Raw genomic sequence first — 20,702 nt, forward strand, 5'->3', positions numbered from 1 at the left:
ACAGGCTATGTCATTAATAATAAGTATAAGAATAGCACTACATGATCACAGACTGCTTTTCCTAGTAAGACATGTTTCCTATCTCCCATTCACCATCATAAATACAGTTCAGATCATGCATTCCAACATACATCATATCCACTTTTATAATATGATGGGGAAAAAACCAATTTGCCTCTCTCATAAACTGCTCAATATGGGTTGCATTTGTCCCATGGCCACAGATTGGTAACTCTGCTGTCCTGCCTGGACTCCAAGCATCCGTCCAGCAGGTTAGCAGGTAACAGCTTCCATTCCCATGTTCCTCCCCACCCTTGAATAATAATGGCTTGACATACCAGAGCACTGACCTGCAGTGGTGGGAAATGGCCAAAGACTTCAGATGTAGCCATTTTTGGGGCATTGGCATAGAGGTTGCAAGCCTTAATCATGCTCACTGCAAGTAGTAGGAATACAAGTATAATGAGTATAAACTTCTTCCACAGAGACTGGTACAGGAAGCAACTAATTAATACCATTAATTAATATTAATAATTAATTAATTAATATAATAAATATTATTGATTATATTAATTAATATTTTAATTATTAATATTAATAATTAAGAAGGCAGACTCTCACTCTCTGTCTCAAGGTGAGCACAGGTATTCACCCCTACCTTATTTGATTTTAGAATATGAACCAGGAACAACTTGTAGAGGATTTTGTAGACAGTTAGCTAGCTAAACAAAGATCATGCTGGAATAATACCGTTAGTTAAGCAAGAAGGAGACGAGGATAGGAGTCAGAAATCAGTGTCTAAAAGCAGCAAGGTCACTGTGCCCTTGCCGAAAAGTGAGGTTGTGGGAGAGGTTCGTTAGCTAGCAAGAATGAAGGAACGATAGCAGAAACCATAACAAGGTGAACACAAGAACGTAAACGTAGACGTAGTTGACTGATAAATGACTAACGAATGATGAGCTCAATTTTTGCAATATGCATTAGCCTTATTAACACTGCTATAAATGTGTGTGCCAATTCAATAAACTTTTGAAACTTGTTGTTCATCATCTGGTGTGCAAGTCTTCCTTCTCCATCAACAACTCACCTAATTCTAGGGTAAATTTATTCTTCCCCCTTATAACTAACAGCCTTTTAATCAGGCACCATAACTGGAAAAACTATAGTTGTCCAAAGCATAATTTGAAACTCCATTAATTTCTGCATGCTGGAGCTGAGTGATCCATCAGGTCTTCTAGATAAATTTCTGAGCTGTGTACAGACTACCATGGAAATTTAAAACAAATTGCTCCACTCCTCAGGGGGAAGTATATTTCTACCCTACCTCAACCATTCTCTGAAAACAAAATGAGGAAGAAATTATATTCTAACCTCAGGAGACATTACTACTAAGCTACATCTATAGAAACTAGTTTTGACCCCTGCTGCTGCTGCTTAGTGTAAATAAATAGTTTGTGGCAACATCCCCACTCCCAAAATTGTATTTGTAGTTTCATTGTTTAGATATCTATAGACTGGAGACTATTTTTAGCACATCCTGTCAACAATGAAGGGAGAAAACTACCAGGAAGAGGATGCATTAGGCTTTTACATTAACTGGTGGCAAAACTAGTGCACATGACAGCCTAAGAACTGAGCAGTCGTTTGCTTACACAAATGTGCTGTGTGTTACTGATTTGTTTTTCCACATTAATTCTTAGTTCACATGACACTATAGACCTCATGATCTTACAGACATAGAGCTCAAAGGAAGAGAATCATATTTTGCTAGAAGTACTGGGGAAGGTTTAGAAAAACCCAGCCCATGCTGCTTACAGAAGTGAACTCACACGTCAGCAGCCCTGAATCTCTTCCCTAGGAAGCACAGTGAACCACTGCACCTTAACCTGCCATCCCAGCAGAAAACTGATCTGCACACACCTCATGCACACTGAAAATAACTCATTCTTCCAAATTAAAATTGCAAACGTTACTTGGTACACGGTCCAATATGCTATCAGCTGTTTACTGCCTTGCAATATGCTATCAGCTGTTTACTGCCTTGCATACGCCTTGCATATACTGGAAATGCAGGATTGGGAGCATGCATTTTTAATACACTGTTGCTGTTTTACAGTTTGCAGTACTACACAAAAGTAAGAAAAAAGCTTCCTTCAGATGAAAACTTAATCTCAAAGGCCATCATATTGGTCAAAGCCTCATTCAGGGCCTCAGAGTGAATATGTAGTAGCTGAGCTTGAGCTTCAGTTTCATTGTATTCTAAAGTATTACTTTTATATCCCATGTTAAATGCAGCCTGGTCTCAGCAAGTAATTTTGGCTTTTGTCTTGAATTTTAAAATTTACATGTTGAAGGCCTTGTTTAAATATACCATAAACTGAAATCATATTAAAATAGATTTGTAAAGTCAGTAGAAGTGGCTTTGAAAAGAGTAGCATGCTTTTCAGAGTTTTGGTGGTAATTTTAATAAATGAAATAATTATTGAAGAGTTAAATGAGGGATTTTTTTTTTGTATATGTGCATATCTTTAACACTTTGTAGCAATGGAGGAACAATGGAGAAATGTTTTTTCTCTCTAGTACCATATAGAGATATTAACCCAGCATCTTTTTAAAAACTGGCATGGACTATATACTGACAAATGAGCCCTTCAGTCTGTGGGCCCAGTTTTTCCCCAGAAAATTAACTCTTGACTCTGAAGAAAACCCAACCAAACCAAACCAAAACTAACCCCAGATCTGTCAACTTAGGCTCATTATCCAAGTTTTGGGGAATGGAAAGTACATGAACTTTGCAAAAAGAATTATGCAAGTGAGACTGTAAGCATTATTAGCATTTTTGTATTACAGAAGGATAACAACATAATCTAGAGAAACACAGGTAACTCAGCAACATCATGATAGTGATCTTTTCCAGATTTTGACTGTAGTCCTATGCACATGCAGTGAATGCTGTAAAAGACAAGTTATTCTTCCAGCAAAGCCCTTAAACAAAATTTCAAATGGCAGATTGCCTGTGATGCTCTACTGAAGGTGTTACAGAACAGCAGTATCTAACTTGGAAAAGATGTCACTGAAAATGGGAAATAATTGAGTTTGCTAGCCTTATGTCACTATTATTTAAGGTCTGATCTGCAACACCAAGCTTTTGCTGGCCTAGCTTTATTATTTGCGAACATGAGAAAGAAATGTTGTCTGGTACAGAAATATAACTTTGACCAACCACAGTCCTCCTGTTGGGTTTGCTTCCCTCTTCCAGAAGATTTTTGTTGCATTCCTCTGTAATATTGCAGGCACAATCTGCATGTTCTTTTCTGGACCTTGCTATGCTAGAAAAACCAGGAGCTGGTAGATTGTCTATCATTCACAGGATTTCCAGCCTGAAAACACCAGAGGATATTAGCTTTCCTCTGTTCAAACTGCATCTACAGCTGGAGGAGTTACCAGCTGTGATTCACCACAGTGCACTTCGGAGAAGGTGTAGCAGGAGGGGCAAGACTTGCAGAGTACAAAACCAGCTGGCAGGAACAGCTGCTGAAACAGTCAAAACAGGTTTTTGCTTTTTCCAGACATTCGGCATTCTGTAAGCTTCTGACAAGCTTCTCAGCCTTGTATTGACTGTTCACTCCAATCATCTCCACACCCTTGTTTCTCTGTCTTCTATTTCAGTGTGCCTCCTTTCCTCCCTCCGCCACGTTCCTCTCTTCTCCCTTCTCTCACTTTAAGTAAGAGTTCAAAGGGAGCCTTCCCCCCTACTGAAGCACTGCATCTTTTTTCTGAGTTTAGATTAATTTCTCCCCTTTCTGTTATAGCCCCTCATTGCCAGCCCTGCCATTTAATCCCTTACAAAGTCCACTGAGCATTTTCTATCTTCACAATCAAAGCAACTGGCACGGCCATGTCCTGTTGGTAAGCACCAACACAGAGCAGCAACAGCTAAAGAAATAGCTCCTCAAATGAACTGAAAGGCCACTGTTCTTCTTGCATTTTGTGGCAAAATATCCCAAAAAGAAAGGCATCAGAGCCTGTCCTCAGACACACCCGAGGCTCAGGGTATGGACCAATGGGCTCAGGCTGTGGTGGTTGTGATCCTGAGGTGGGGGCAAGCTTGAAATCTGTGAAATGAGCTGTCTGGAGCACAGACAAAGTAGGACAGGAACTCGTGTGTGTTATGTGTGTGTTAATTTGCATGCACACACCTGTGTACATCCAGGGACTACAGCAGGACTGCTGATGGCATCAGGGGCCAGAACTGGGGAAAGGAGGCAGGGGCCATGGAGAATCGACAGCTCTCTGTATGTACTAAATAAAGAAACTGAAGGCTTCAACTCATCACCACCCAACTGTCCATTTGAATTGTGATTTCTCATAAATATAGAACATATAAAGCTGCATAAGCACTCATATACTTTTAGAATAACAGGTAATACATAAAGCAATAAAAATGCAGACATCTTTAACAACAACTGACAATAGCCTTCACTGGGCATATACAAAACAGATTCTTAACCATTTACCTTATTGTTAATTCACAGTTACTTGTCTAACCAACATTAGGTTAGACCTATGTAGCAAGTATTGATATTAAAGAGTTTCAACCTGAGAAGTAATGCCAGTTAATACCACATTAAAAAAAAACAATCCCAATTCTACCTTAGAGAACCTCCTTGTTAGAAGAAAAGAACAAAACTCACAGAACAATTTGAAGTCTCCAGCAGACCTCCATCTCTAAAGGACTAATAGGATATTTCTATTGGACACTGGATGGGTACAGCACTCTCTGCACAGCCTTCTCTGCACTGGTTCTACTGCTAGGCCACCTTGGTCTTACTGGGGACAGAACCGGTGAGATGTGTCACCTTTCATTACTGTGCTATAATCAGATAATCTTTTCGAACAGTAAGGTACCTTTCCCGACAGTCAGAAAAAGAAACAAAATAAAACCAAAACTGTGCAGGTACACACAATAGATTTTATCATACAGGAGAATGCACAATGGAGTCAGTCTGCAGTATTTTGAAGACAACAGCTGGTATACATTGATTTTACCCCTCATAATTTTCTGCTGTAATATAAATGCAATTACTGGCTCTTTCTAAATAATAAGTAGTATTTCTCATCAAAATACTAGCAGTATAATCTCTTCAAAGATGATCTTTCCATAAACAGATTAATATCAGACTTAACTCTCTGGTGCTTTAAATCCAACAGTACTAATACACATATATTTGATTTGTAAAAATTAATTACGTGTCAAATAATATTCTTCTAAATGAGTTGGTTAAATAAAAACAAAAGAACCAAAAGCAAACAAGAAAACCAACCCAAACTTATTCCCCATTTTGAAACATTATAAAATCTGTTATTTGTTTAATTTCCAGAAAAATAGACCCCTTAAAGGTTTTCTACAATGGTCTTTTTTTCCTCATTCTTTCTCAAACAAGAAAAAATTTCCTCAAATGAACATGTGTCTCATTTCACAAATAAAAGGTAGAATGAAGAATAGTTTTAACAATTAAATGGGATTTTGGATGGCTATTTTTTGTCACTATAATTTTTTTCCAAATGCATTTCTAAACAAAAAAAATATGAGTAATTGCAGACTTATACATAGACCAGAAAACAAAACAGTATAAAATTGCTTGGCAATATAAAAAGCTCCACATAACCATCAATTCCAAAAAGAAGTCATCAGCAACTGACTGTCTAGCCTGTGCAGAACTGCTGGAAGAATGCTGGGGAATAGAAAGGCAGACAATATATTATTTGTAGAGAAGCTATTTGTGCACAGAAAGAAGCAGCAGAAGGTTTCAAATCCAGTCTTCATTTACACAGATTTCTCTGTATCCTTCCAAAAATGAACCAAGGCTCCAACCATCATGGTTTTGCAGATTTAGGAATGGCAATCTAATATGTTTCTGCTTCCCAATCAAATATGTTCCTCCGTCTCCCTTGAAAATTACTGGTCCTGTGTCAGAGGCAGTACAGACAGAGATCTGGCAATCACTGCCCTAGTCCACAGCCTGGGGTATCAGTGTCAGCCCTGCTTTGTCCATGATTTGAGCTGAGACACTAGGGTGTTGTCTGCAGGCTGCTGAAGCATGGCCACCCATTCCCACCTGCTGCCACTGCTGCAGAGTGGGGTAATTTACCACAGAAGCACTTCATCCTCCCAATTTACAGAGGCACTCAAAGCAACGCATGTCTGCTGAGAAAGTGGAAACTGGGAATACAGATGGGTCCCACTGCATATGTGTAAGGGCACAGCAAAGTGCCACAGTCACATCTCACCTGCTTGGGCAGGAAGGGTAAGAGCAGGGTAAGGACTGCAGGAAGGAGAAGGAGAGATGTAAGGTTCCTCTTTGTCCTGTAAGCCAGTCTGTTGACCAGAGGCTGTTAGACTGCTCTGGGTCAGCAACTTGTGTTAATATGTAAGAGAATAAAACTAAAAAATGTAATAGACCAAGGCAGGAAGATGCCTGAAATAGCACCTCCCTAAATTTCTCATGGTGTGCCATTCCATGAGATTATATTTATGTTCTGTTTAATATGAAGGGTGACCTCCCCTGCCTTCTGCTCCACCAAAGCGGGCTGGCCCCAAGGGGGTGGCTGCAGTATTCAAGACTGTTCTGCTGACCAGCTTCTAATCAAGGCAGCAGCTAATCGTGAAGGAAGCAAGATTTCAAGTCTAGTTTAGCCTCTGTTGTCTGATCATGCTAACCCAGTTCATTACAGATTGCCCCAGGCAACAGAGGGATGTTCTGCCTGCCTTCTTTTTTCCCATGAACAGTTTATGCCACAGGTAATTTTTTTCCCCATCACTGTTCATTCTCATGCCTCTCTCTCACTCTCCCCCTCCACATTTCCTCTAGGCCCTACACCATCTGTGCAAGCAGTCCTTTGCTTTATGTACACCGTTGCATTCTATTCCTTCTCTGTGATCTATATTTAGTTGTTTTCCTGTTTATACACCACTCCGGAGAGGGGTATTGTGGAATGTGACTAGTCAGGAAGAGAAACAATGCGATCAGAGCACAAATCCTTTCAGAGGAGTATCTGGGATGGGAAGCTGTGAAGGACTTTGTAAGATAAAAAACTTTTTAAGATTCATCAGGTGCAGAGATCTGAATATAAATCCATAAGACCCCTTAGAGCACCCCAATCAAAACCCAAGAATACCTAGGCAGGGGAAGAAACAAAGGCAAGGAAACACATGCAAACTTTATTCTGACACTGCACTTTTTTTTTTTCCCCTCCATAAGATAAAACTCTTTGGGTTTGGAAACCTTACAGTATTTGTGTGTCTTTGCTCAAACTACCAGGAACCCCTGAATATTAATCCAGAGTGCATACATGAAGTAAGCTCTAGGAAAAGTGTACTTAAAGACTGCTAGGGAGTTCAGTGTTGGTTGGTCCAGAACCAAAGTGCTTTTAGCGTAGGAGTAGTAAGCATAAACCTGGTTCTCTAGAAGGTGGCTGCAGTACCACTGAAATCAGGACAGTTAAGAGCACAAGAGCTCACCACAGTAGCACAATAAAGAACTCCAGTGCAGTGAGCAGGGAGTGTCCGTCTGGTCTCAGAGACATTTGCACAACAAATAAATGGAGTGTTTCCCATCTTCAAGTTTCTAAGAAAAATAAGTAGCTTGTGAACAGACTGGTTGTGAAATAAAACACTGGTGTACTAACACTGGGGAAGCCTGACAGTGTGGGTATTCTCTGTGAGAGCTATTTATCGGTAATTAATGGAGCACAGTGGAGAACACACATTTATTATTTGAACCAAAAGAATGTCTGAATTTTGTTTTAGAGTTTTACCATTATAATCATGCAGATAGTTTTGATTATCATACAGAATCAAAAATTCTCATAGTCTTTAACATTATGCTAATAAATGCACTGGCAACCCAGAGAGAGGTTTGGGTACAAGCCGTTAACTTCCCTAGCATGATGAACAGTGAAAGAAAAAGCTAGAAGGCTTTATAAAGCAGCATAGATATTTGAAAAACCAAAGAGGTATGCAACTGGTGATTTCATATTTAAGCCATGTGTGTCACTAGTAGATGGTGCACAGTGTGTATTAGAAAATTTCAGTGCAAAAGCAAAAACATCTCTCAGCAGTTAGGACTTAAATAGGAATGATGAGCTGCCCTCCATGACCTGCAGACATTCCCTGGCCCAAGGGGCTCCTCGGTCTTCGGTACAGCACCAGAAAGGGAGAATATGTGGTGATAGAACAAGAGAGAACAACTTTAAACTGAAAGAGGCTAGATTTAGGTAAGATATTAGGAAGAAATTCTTTATTGTGATGGTGGTGAGGCCCTGGAACAGCCTGCCCAGAGAAGTTAGGGATGTCCCATCCCCAGACATGTTAAATCCAAGTTGGATACAGCTTTGAGCAATCTGGTCTAGTGAAAAGTGTTCTGGCCACGGCAGGGAATTTGAAACAAGATGATGTTTAAGGACCCTTTCAACCCAAGCCATTGTCTTCTATGAGGAAGGAAAGGGCTGCAGAGTGGAAGTGAGAGCAGCAGAAAAACCGCAGATGTTTCAAGGAAAGTACGTTTGCAGCATGAAATGATCTGCTTGTTTTCTTCAGTTAGTCGCAAGAATGGTTGTTTATAAGATATTTAAACAAGGGGAGGTAAGTGGCTTAGTCTACAGGATGGGCCTCAGCAGTGGAACAGAAGATGCATCTGAAGCAGCTGGGAAAAAGATGATTTCATTAGCAGCACTTTTCAGGGACAGGAAGAGCCTCTTACAGACCAAAAGGGAAAAACCTACCCCTGTGGGGACAGGAGACAATATAGAAAAATGGCTCAACCCTGAGAACAAAAGGGAAGGAACAAGGTCAGAAACTGTTCATCTATGTACTAAAAATCATTTTCCGAGGAATTTAAACCCTGAAATGGAGAAAACCTTTTTTAATAAGTTGCACAATATCATTTTGGGGAGAGATTTTCATAAATTTAAAAAAAAGACAGTTTTTTAGCAATTTCAGTTCAAATGGAATGTCAGCAGCAAGAATGTGAGCTGCTGATCTGTTTGGTGACCACCAGAACTAAACAATCCTTCACTCTGGGTCAATGAGAGGCTGTGAAGGGTATTATGAGATCAAATTCTGATCCTCTTAGTAGCATTTTCCATGGAAAACCTGCCATATTATATGTATTTACATCGTTAAATGCATTACTCATGTAAATGCCATATATATATACACACACAAAATATGGCTGTAATTACAACATATTCCTTAGAAATTGTATCATCTGAATCCTGTTCAGAAACTGTCCTGAAAAAGAGCAAATACCACTAGACTTTATTTGCTTATGTTCCCTTTATTGCAAACAACAGAACAGACTGTCTGTTCAAAAGATGTGCATAATCTGGTTAGTGTAAAATATTTGTTATACGTGGCCACACAAGTCCCCTTCTCTCCTGTATGCATTGATGTCTCATTTGCAATTCAGAGGCAAATTATAAAGAGGCTGTGCAAAAGTGATCAGTTTTAACTCCAGTTTGTGGGGCACAGGTATGTAGTCAGATCTTGACTAAAAAATTTAGCAGCTTTACCAAATGAAGTGTCACCAAGCAGAAATCCTGCAAACATCAGAAAATATCAAAATTTGGTAGATTGACCCACTTGACTGTTCAGCATGCAAATATGAGACACCAAACTAAGTAATTTGATAGTGTTTAGTTATATGCAACAGAATTTAAAAGCAATTTTATAATGTATTATTTCCATTACAGCATCAGTAAAAATATTCTTCCCAGACTTCCTTACTTCAAATATACCTGCCTGAGGACTCATTATTGCACCTGCAAATCCTCTCTTGCCAGTCTAAATATCCACTTTTATCCAAAGAAATTAATTATTCATGTCATCAAAGCAAAAATGAGCTAGCATGACAGGCTATTTCAAGCAAACACTGATATTCTACTATAATTCTGTAACAAGGTTTCTAAAACCTTGTAAGTTATACTATGATAATTTTTTCTGATGAATTTGTTGCAGCCTATATTTTCTACTAACTTCTATAGGATTTTTAAAATAATTCTACTGATAAATTAGTAAATTTTTTTTATGTTCTGTGAGTTTTTTACTCCATAAATTATAGACAAATGCCTCTTTTCCCCCCTTGGTACATCACATTTTAAGTGACTTCAAGCAAATATCTTTAATGTGTTTCCACACAAAGATGATAACTGGATTCCAAAGGGAAAAAAAACAGTATTATACTACATTACCTGCACCTTATAGCAAAAGCATCTCAGTAACCTTGATAAAATAGTACTGCTAGTGACTTCTTCTGCCTCACCCATTATATTAGAAGCAGTAACTGCTAAAAGAAAAGAACTTGCTTACTTCATCGTAAGGGAAAAACATCAGTAAAAGACAGTACTATTATGATAAATGACATCATTGCTGGGGACTATAGTATTTCAAAGTCCAAATATTTACACAGGTAAATAGACAAATCCACTTGTTTCTGCAGCAAATCCAAACACACTTCTCATGAAAAAAATCCTATTTTCCTTCCTGGCATCAAAGTCTAGTAATATTCTGAAAAGAGCGGAGTAAGAAATCCCCATTTGTTATCAAGATGTCCCCTTCTCTCCCACCACCTCCCTCTGTTTGGTTTCTTTAGTGGCAAAGAAATTTGCTCCCACTCCCCCTTCATTTTGGAGTAGCAATGTTGTCCTTTCTCTAGGCCCCTATTTTCAAGAATCTTACAGGAACATTATGTCATCCAGAACACTATTTTTTTTTCTCCCTTTCTCTGTTAAATTTGATAGTGCTGTCAAAGCAAAGGGCCAGAAAGGGTTGTGGGGGCATGTATAAAGCCTCATTTTTTTTTAGGGACCTAGGCTAAAAATGAATCCAAATCAATAATTCAGTTTTTCAGTAAATTTGCTGTGTTCACATAGATGACTACATGGCAGACACACAGCACACTGACACATCACCATTTCAGAAAAGTAAAGGAAAACCAATGTAATACTCTGACATTTTGGTTTGCATCCCTGCAGGATTAACAGAATACCTTGTTCATCCACTACAAGCTGGGAACATCAGCAGTTCAATATTCACTTTGCTGCTTTTATTTAATAAATATGCCTTGAAGAGTTCTTAGCTTAGGAGGAAAGAACAAGACACTGTAAGATCCAAGACAAGAGTTTGAATTACACTGAGAAAAGAGAGATTCCTGATTTGACAGTCTCAATATATTTTAGAGGCCACAGGGATAAAATACTGTGATTTCAGATCTAGATGTATTACCACAGGCACTCTACCTTCCAACACTATCAAATTTAGCCTTCTAGGTTCACAGGCTTGACAAGGGGATAACCCTCTTTTACACATTCAGTTATAAGGACACTCATTTTGTGCTAGCCCAGAAGTTGGTAATAATACAAGATGTGCTTAAACATTAAACTACATGGGAGTCTTTTGTTTGTTTGTTTTTTATAGTCCTTGTTGGCAACTTGAGGCCACCAGCCAGAAGACAGAGAAGTCATGGAAGTTTACCTAAAGTAGGATATTAAAGCAATCTGCTATATCTCAGGTTTTGGAAATGAGGAAGGAATGCTGCACTATCAACAACAATGCCAGTCTACTATGGTGTCAAGTGTCCCAATAAAAGCAATACAAGTTTTCTTCTGATTTAGATCTCATTACAGTTCCAGGGAGGGAAAAAGAGTAATCTGATTTGCTTTTCTTTTGAATCACATAGGTTTGCAGTGGTTTGCTACAAGGGCAAGGTGCTTTCAGTGGGAGATTGCAGTTAACAACAGGGAGGAAGAGATAAACACAAAAAAGGAGGCAAAAAGCAAACCCTAAACTGATCAATAGAAGAATAAGTGGTCAACAGCAGAAGCAAAGGACTAATCTGTTTTTCATAAATAAGACTCTTCATGAAAGTTATGTTTTTGAAATTAATCCATCTGCATTGGAAAAGATTACAGTTTAAATTCACTCATTTGACACATGTTATGAGAAAGATAGAAACACCAAGTCAAAACCTTAAAACTTTCCTTACAACTCCAGGGAAACAACTCCTCCTAAAACATCACAATTGTCTGCCTATTATAGCATATCTTTCAATACAAACATTACTCAAATTAATTTTATGGCTTCTTTTACAACCTGTTAGAGAGAGAAAAAAATGCTTTTAAACCAAGCAAGGGAAATATTTCAATTGGCACCATTAACATAATTTATCTTTGTTATAGGTAACTTACATCCTTTCACAGCAGAATACCCATCTCCAAGAGTAAACTGGTATGTAAGCTTTGTCCTGATGTTGGGAGAAGATTTTCAAAAAGGCAGTTGGGATAACACATGTAACTTTTGGCAGATAATCACAAGAGGTAGTCTGTGCTTTGGAAGTGACAATCCTCAGAATCATTAACAGTATTCCTTCTAATGTCCCAGATGGGTTTTCCTGTCTGGGAAAAATGAAAAATTTGTTTGCTAGAATATAAAAGTCCCTGTTGCAGAGAAGACTTTCAGAAAATCATTTCATAGCATCAGGCAAAATATGCCATTAGGCCTTTTTTTCAGCACACAGTCTTTCAGAGAAAAGCAAATACAGATGGAGCTCCTCTGCTGTGTGAGAAGGGATGCTGTAGCAACCATGGCATGAACAGCCGTAGGAAGAGAAAAGAAGACATCTGGATACTGCCATAATTGTACTGGTGGAACAGGGGAAAGCAGGTGAATAAATAGTTTCCACTTTGCAGACAGTAAGTTCTGTGGCCCACCATCCTTATCAGCATTGCTGCTTGGTATATTATGTTGTGACATTAACTTTTCTGCAAAATTATGAAAAAAAAAAAAGTAGGTGCACTTGAAGTATGTTTTTAGTATGGATTCTTCAATTCCACAAATGCATAAAAACTTGAAATTATGGGGAAAAAACCCAAATCTCAACAACTGATTTAGAGAAACTGGTTTGTCTTCAGCTCTGTTAACATGGGTGATTTTTTTTTGTCTTGGATCAGTTTGTAGTTAACATGGTACACACAGCTGTCCTTTTTCAGACCAGAGAAAATGCCCCCAAAGTGCTTATCCTTATGACATAATGGCTTGATTTAGCCACAAAGCTAAGGATAATGCACATTAAAACTTTTTAAAGGAGAAGGCAAAGTCTACCCCCAATCCTCCTCAGCTTAGTTTGACCCAACTCCTGCTTTAATAGCTTTATGTAATTTTTGCCTTACAATTGCTAAAACTTCACCATGAAAAAAAGAGGATTAAATAAGGGAAACAGAACAGTATTATCATCATAAACCTAGGCAACTTCACAGTGCTGGAGAGACTGAGAGGATTATTTTATGCCTACTTCAATGGGGACTTGCTTTTACAACACACAGCACTTTTCTGTGTGTTTTCTGTTTCACCCATTTCTTGAGTAAGCCAAACCATGTGGTCCTCCTTTGGAAGGAGAATTTGAAGAGAAGTTGACAGAATATGGAAGCAAGAGCTAAGATTAACTAGCACACTTTCCTTGCCTCCTTTTATGTCTATTTCATTGGTTGTCACATACAGAGAAGGCAACTCTCAAGGGTGCAAGAATCTGAAAAACAAGAACAGATACATCATCTTCTCCATTCTTTCAAATTTAGGCACTGCAATGTGTTTGAAATCAGCCATACAATGCCAACACATGAAAATCATTTGCCTTTTGAAAACATCTTGGTTTAGCTATCCTAATAGTGTTGATTTAATTGAAAATTAAGGAATTTGTTTTGGAACAAAAAATAAGTAAGTGATTTTGCTTTCCAGAAAAGAGCTTCAAGTTTTTACAGCATAATGAAATGTTATAAAAAAACTTCTGAAGTATGTTTTATTTAACATCTGCACACACTATATACTTTAAAAATTTCAAATCTAGTGATATGAATTGGTTTTAACTGTGTCACAGAAATAATCTAACATAAAGTCTTGCTTTCAGATTATTCTTTAGTAATAATTGCAATGCATAACCATTCAGCTTTTCACCTCCTGTACACCCACACACAGATGCTCCAGGCACAGGGAACCAGGACACTACCTGGCTCAGAGAGTGGAAGGGCACTGCCCTCTCACTTTCAGTCATTCCACCACTAGTTTGTAGGCATGTGTGGATCTCATCTGAGGATCAGACAGGACTCATCTCACAATGAAATGAAGACCTCTTCTGTTATATGATGATCCCATGCCCCTGCTCTATGCCCAAACATTCGTGTACCCTGGCTATGTGACCAGAGACTGCATTTAGTTGTGCAGTCTGTCTGAATTCATCTGACACCAGAGCCCATGGATCAACTCTGTCAGCACTGCCTTGGATGCCAAATACCATCAGATGAAGGAATCACGCAGACCCTGAGATGGTGGAAATGGAGAATAAAATGACAATTTGGATGGGTCTTTGGCAGGGTAGGGGCCTTTGAGATATAACTGATTTTACAAGGGACAACTAGCATCCAAAAAAGGAACAATGTCACTGTAACTGGCCCAGGGTCTTGCTCCTGGAAACCCCTAACTTTCAGAAAGGAGAAAAGACATTTTTCCCACCCTTCCAAAAAGACTGAGAAAAGGGACCTGAACAGTTTCCAAATGCATAAAAATCATCCTGCAAAGAAAAGGAAACTCCTTTTCACAGTTACAGTGGGGAGAACAACAAGACACAGGCTTGAACTGTCTTAAGGAAACTTGTGTTAGATGTTAGGAAAACCCTCAGATGCTAAGGATAATGATGCAAAATATACCACATAGAGAGGTTATGGGCATTTACCACAGGAGGCTTTCAGTAAGAGGTTAGAAAAATGTCTTTCCTGGAAGAGTATAGATATAGCTGATGCTCCCTAAGGAGGAAGAGGGGTCCAAATCAACGGTTTTTAGATGCCTTCCAGTCCTAATTTTCTGTGATTTTCCTGTGTATTAGTTATCCCTACATCTACCTGCTTAATTTTCCCTTTCTGCACCTCAGCAGTTAATTTGATGCTTGTTGGAAGGAGCACATAGAGAGGCACATGAGACTTTTATTTGAGATAAAGTCAGAAGCAGCTGGGGAATTGGAGCAATTCCTTTATTACTGAAGTGTACACATATGTGTATTGCCCCCAAACCCAAGGTAAATAGGTAGAATAGTAACAAAGGACTTGAATATTTATCATAATTTTCCTTTTTTCAAATGGGAAATGCAAAGCATAAAGGTCTGAACCATCTGTAATGACACAGCAAGTTGTCAATATGAGCCTGAAAAATGGGTTTCCTGGCTCCTCAAGTGACCTAGCTGAGGGACTACACGCTCCTCCTGCTCTTGCTCTCTTTCCCCTCCCTGCCTCCCTTCCCCCCAGCAAGCCTTGCAAGACTACAAGAACTGCAGCATTTCCTCGTAAAAATCTTGCCTGCAGCTGGGGGAAGTCAGACACTACAATGGAGTCGGTACCTTCTGCTGTAACAAGAACACACATCAAAAAGATTATCATTACCACAGGGGGGAAAAAGTGAAAACTAAAGCTGCCTCAGGACTTACACCTTGTAGAGATGTTTTGGGTTGATAATCCCCATCTCCTTTCTTTAACTTGCCTTTATTCTGGCTAACATTTGACAGAAGAACTCTATTCCTCTACCAAGTGACTAACTATGAAAATAATAAAAAATAATAAAGCACATACTGCTGATAAGGAACAGAATTGCTCTTTATACAAGTGCAGAAGAATTCACAAGTGTTTGCAAGCAAAGCATTGTTGCTCCAGCCCACTGTGGAAAAGGAGCAGTCTAGCTCAGCATTTTGTGGGCTCTTTCCTAAGGCTGCTGTAACTTTAGCTTGTAGGAAATCAGAATCAGAGCCTAAAATTAGAACCAAAAATCTCTCATAACAAAGTATTACAAAGCCAGTGCCAGTCCTACACTACTACTTTCAAGCCTGCATAGGCTCGCTTCCATTTCCTACGTGCCAGTGCTGGAACCAAAGGAGGACCTGTGCTTGAATCATCCATAGGAGATTCTACCTCTGAAACTGATCATGCCAAAGCACACCAGGCTCCAAATTAATTGTGAATTAATTCCAAGAACTCTGCTAGGCTCTAGGCCCCATACATAGATTAAACATAATTTGGATTCATCATTACCAGTAAAACTAAAAGTGAATTAGAAGAATTAAAGCAGAAGAATAATGAATTAAAAATATGTCAGAAACGCAAAAGTCAGAAACATCTCCAAAAAGAATAAAAGGCAATGTTTTAATTGGTTGTTTTCGCAAAAGAAAAAAAAAATACGCTCCTGCGTCATTGGAATAAATATTATCAAATTCTTTATAAGCTTGGGTATTTCCTAGCTTATTCCAATGGCATATTTAAATTTTGATTTATAAATCAAGGATATTGCTCACTGCAATAAGATGCATTCCACCGGGTCTCAAAGTCTTCAGCAGATCCCCACTGCGTGTACTTTATCCTGATGGTTTCACATCCATGTTCATCAACACTCAGCAAGAACCATAAACAAAGCCCTTTCTCAGATGCACACGTGCAGTTCCCATTGACTTTGCTAGATCTTCAGCTGACTTCAATCAGAACTCTGTGCATGCAGAAGGGCAAAACTTTGCTCTGCACATTCAATAAAATTACATCACTAGATACCTTTTAAATGAAGGGCAATGCAGTCCATACTGAAAAATAATATAAACTGAAACCCCTAAACTGTAGGCAAATTAATTCAAATTCCAGCCACATTTTTCCAGAATAATAAAAAGGACATGAATTTCAGGCAAGATGAAATTAAACCCTAATACCATCTCATTTACCAGAGTGCACTCTGCCTCTTTTAGCAGGACAAAGTGTGAAACCCAGCTGTTTACACAAGGTGATCATCTTGTTGTTTCAGGTATAGCAATGACATTGGCATCTGAAACAATCAAGTAAAGGTCAGGTTACATGCTGTGATTTGCTAAGTCCTTTTCTGCAGCTGTATCCTGGCCCTATAAGCTACCACTGTCATTACAAGGGAATATGAAGTGTAGAATACCACAGCAGAAAAAGTAATTAATCATGATATTAATAACTAATACTGTATTATTTTTGAATCTACTCTAATAGTGGTATTTTAAGCATATTAAATCCTTGAGCCTAGGAGTATCTACCTTAAGCCCTTCAACCCTACTTTCCAACTTGCCAAAAGAACAACATAACAAAAATCCCACACAACCTAGTAAAAACAGTTCCCCTCCAAATTTTAAATGACATTGTGCAACACAATTTCTGCCAGGTACATTAGCTAATGTACACTAAGCAAAGCAATGCCCTATGTGTTTTTTCCAAATTTCTTTATTTTACTTTTACTCATTCCATGATGTAACAACCTGTATCTTTTTACTGCATCTTTAAAAATATCTACCCTCTAGGATGAAGAATAGTCTCACTTCTAAAAAACCATCTAACAGGCTTCGTCACACTTTCTGTTTGTCTGATAAGCACTTGTTAGCCTGCAATTACAAATTTATACATTAAATACTCAGGGATGAGAACCACAGAGGAGACTTGATGTTCATGTTTGGCCGTCGTCCTCTGCCCAGAGAAGTAACATTTCTGATGATTTTCACACTTAAATAGCAGAAAAGATTTTATGAATAATTTTTTCTTTATAGCTGGAACAGCTCCTATTCTCCACTCCATTATAATATTGAGCCACTTTGCATCAAGTTGGTCATTACCGACAAGCCAGAGAAGAAAGGAGGAAAGTGGATGAAATGCTCTGAAGCTACATGTGTGACAAGATATGTATCAGGTTGCTTCTTGATGCAAATTATTTAAAATCAGAAAAAAATCATTAACATACAACTCACATAAACTATTTCATAGTTATTGAGAAAGTCCAGTAAATTCAACACTGGTGGTCAAAGGGATTGCAAAGACTTCGTCTTCTTTTTTTTGTAAGTGAAGCAAGAGTCTAGCCTGATACAAGTGCTGAGTTGTACTGGTCATTCACACTGGATTATCCAGTAAGTTAAATAATTAGTATGGTGGAATCTGTTTCTCCTGGACTACGGCACTGTCAAATGAGTAGTTAAGAGGTCTGGTGGGGCTCTGCTCTCTCCAAACCAACTCCCCTCCTACCATCCCATCCTGACACTGGTGGCCTGTGAAGACACTCATTTGTCTCAGAACTCCTTCAAGTAACTCCAGGTCTACTTGTCTCTGTTGGAGCACAAGCTTAGAAAATTTACAATGTGTTACACGGAACATTTATTCTAGCTTAAGCTCTGTGATTCTGACTACACAATCAGGAAAGGAAAGGTATCCCCATCTCTCCCCTCAATCCTACTGGGATGTGACTGTTCCAAGGAGGGAGTTATTAGTTTATTTTAAATGCATAGCATGTCTGTTTGATGATGAAAATAAAAATTTACGTGATAAAGAAAGTTGATTTTAAATAATTAGGAAAGAAAATAAAAACCAACAAAACACACAGGTGAAAAACTTGGCTTTTCAGCATGCCCTGTTTAAGCAATGATACATGAAAAAGTTTATGTTCAAACAATTACCTGGGGCTTTAAATAGGACACTAAGGTAATAATGTTTCAAAATGTATTCACACAGCATAAAACTAATCCTCCTCCTGGGAGTACCAGTGCAAATTAGAGTAACTCCTCAGAGGTCAATTGAAGTACACCAGCACAAAATAAATGTGAGACAGAAGGGAATCAGGCCCCATTTACCTCTATATTAATGCAGAGTTTGCAGATCATCTGCAATGGTAAAGTGAACAATATGAAAATAACTGACATCTATTCAACTGATCTCACATCCTGCCGACTATTCACAGCTCCAAATACAGGGCTGAAGAACAGTGGTTTGAGGAAGGCAGGCAGAAATCCGGGTTATAACCCTTCACACATTCCAATTTGCTAATACCTCCTACTTGAACTGCCTTCATCTCCCCACCCTGCTAAATCATGAAAGGTTTAATTTGACATTGTCCTCACAGCTCCTAAAGAACAACTTCTCCTAAAACAAAGTAAATTAAAAATACCAGGAGAGATGTACGGGACAGAAGATAAATGCAAAAAATATGTGCAAACATGAAAACCTATGGAGAAGTAATCAAGAGAATCCCTGTCTAACATACCACATATATATGAAAGGCACTAGCAAACTGATTAATTTTGAAACCTAGCACTAAGAAAGAATGGTACGTGTGCAGTGGGAGATTAAAATATGACGCTATTTCAAACTATGGTGTTATTTGTGCTAATTTAAGTGCATCTGTAATTATTTCCTACAACTTCATGATGTCCTGCACCAGGTTCCTCCTCCCCTGCAAGACTGATAAAAGGACTCTTGGCAACACACTACATCTATTATGCAATATATTGAATACTACCGAGAAAAAACACTGAATTACACTGAAACAAAGAACATTAGGTGAGAATATCACCATCTCCGGGGAAAGAGCACCTTTAACTACTTATCACATCAGTAAATGCAGATATTATGTTGCACCTCCGCTACCTGCACCTAACAGCATTTGCTACATTTAACAAAGTTAAGGCGAATTTTACCTCAAATCTACTTAGGCTCGAGCTCTTTGACCGAGACTTTTTGCGGAGATAGACGGAGAAGAAGCGACGCACTGTGAACTTCTTCATGTTCATGTCCATCGCCCTGTCCCAGCTGCGGCGCGGAGCACGAAGGAGCTGCGGCGCCGGCGGAGAAAGCTAGCTCATCCCGATTGCCCCCTATTTACATCCACAGGCAGGAGATCCTCCGAAGTGCCTGGTTTTGTTCATCGAGCCGGACACAGCTAGACCTGCCGCCGGAGGTCCCTGCCGGAGCCGGGGCAGCCCGAAGCCAGCTGCCTGCTCCTCGGAGCAGGAAGGCGCTGCGCTCCCTCTAGCTTCGCACTGTTTACATTTCGGTGCGGCGAGCCCAGCCGCCTCTCCTCCCTTGCCTTCGGTGCCACTACGCCCAGTCAGGCTCTGCTGAGGCTGCACGCAGAATCGGCGCCGGCAGATGACAGCTCCGGCGTCCCAAGCGTAGCAGGTTTCAGACAAATATTGGATGTGTCTATTGCTTTGCTCTCCCTCTCCTCTCAGTCAGGCTCTTTCAATTTCCTGCTTTCTGAATCACATGGGGAATAGGCACATGCTGCACTTCTGTTTTTAGCTCAGAATTCAGACGCTGCTATAATTACTGAGGGCTGTGGTGGTCAGATCCGAGAAGAAATCGGCTCCCCTGTGAGTCGCTCCTGGAAGAAACCTGAAAGATGTCGTGCCCCCGCTGCCAGAATAGAAGGGTTTGAATCTCCTTTTATTCCGGGGAGCATGCAAAATAGCACTGTCCCGTCCCCCCCTTCCCCCCCACCCCCCACCNCCCACCCCCGAAATTGAAAAACTCACCATATCCTGTTTACAATCACCCGCTCACTTTACATTGAAATACCTAACACTGGCACAGCTTTGAAAATAGAAAGCACAAGCTAAATGATAAGTATTACTATTCTTATTGTACTACAGCAGGAAGCTACAGCCCTTCTAGGAGGTTAAGTATGTACATCTATTTACGGGCTGTAATTTTGAGCTGCATGGCAAGCATGAACACTTATAACTGCACCCCCACCTCCCCCCAACAAAATCATATTTGTCAGCTGTTCTTCAAAAACTAATGAATCTCAGTGTGTTCCAGGAACCAAAGAGCTTTCTCTACCTATT

At 39.3% G+C, this 20,702-nt stretch overlaps 1 protein-coding gene across 1 annotated transcript in view; it reads right to left on the reverse strand.

Moving 5' to 3' along the window:
- RPS6KA2 (ribosomal protein S6 kinase A2) overlaps positions 1 to 20,069 on the reverse strand; it is a 163,470-nt gene extending 143,401 nt beyond the window's left edge. The window contains exon 1 of the mRNA XM_041398163.1: positions 19,554 to 20,069. Coding sequence (XP_041254097.1) covers positions 19,554 to 19,652 — 99 coding nt within the window. The 5' untranslated portion in view covers positions 19,653 to 20,069. The remainder of the gene's footprint in view (positions 1 to 19,553) is intronic.
- Between the last annotated feature and the right edge of the window lie 633 nt (positions 20,070 to 20,702).

This window comes from Onychostruthus taczanowskii, unplaced genomic scaffold (assembly GCF_017590055.1).
Source record: "Onychostruthus taczanowskii isolate IOZ18803 unplaced genomic scaffold, ASM1759005v1 scaffold141, whole genome shotgun sequence".
Classification (NCBI taxonomy): domain Eukaryota; kingdom Metazoa; phylum Chordata; class Aves; order Passeriformes; family Passeridae; genus Onychostruthus; species Onychostruthus taczanowskii.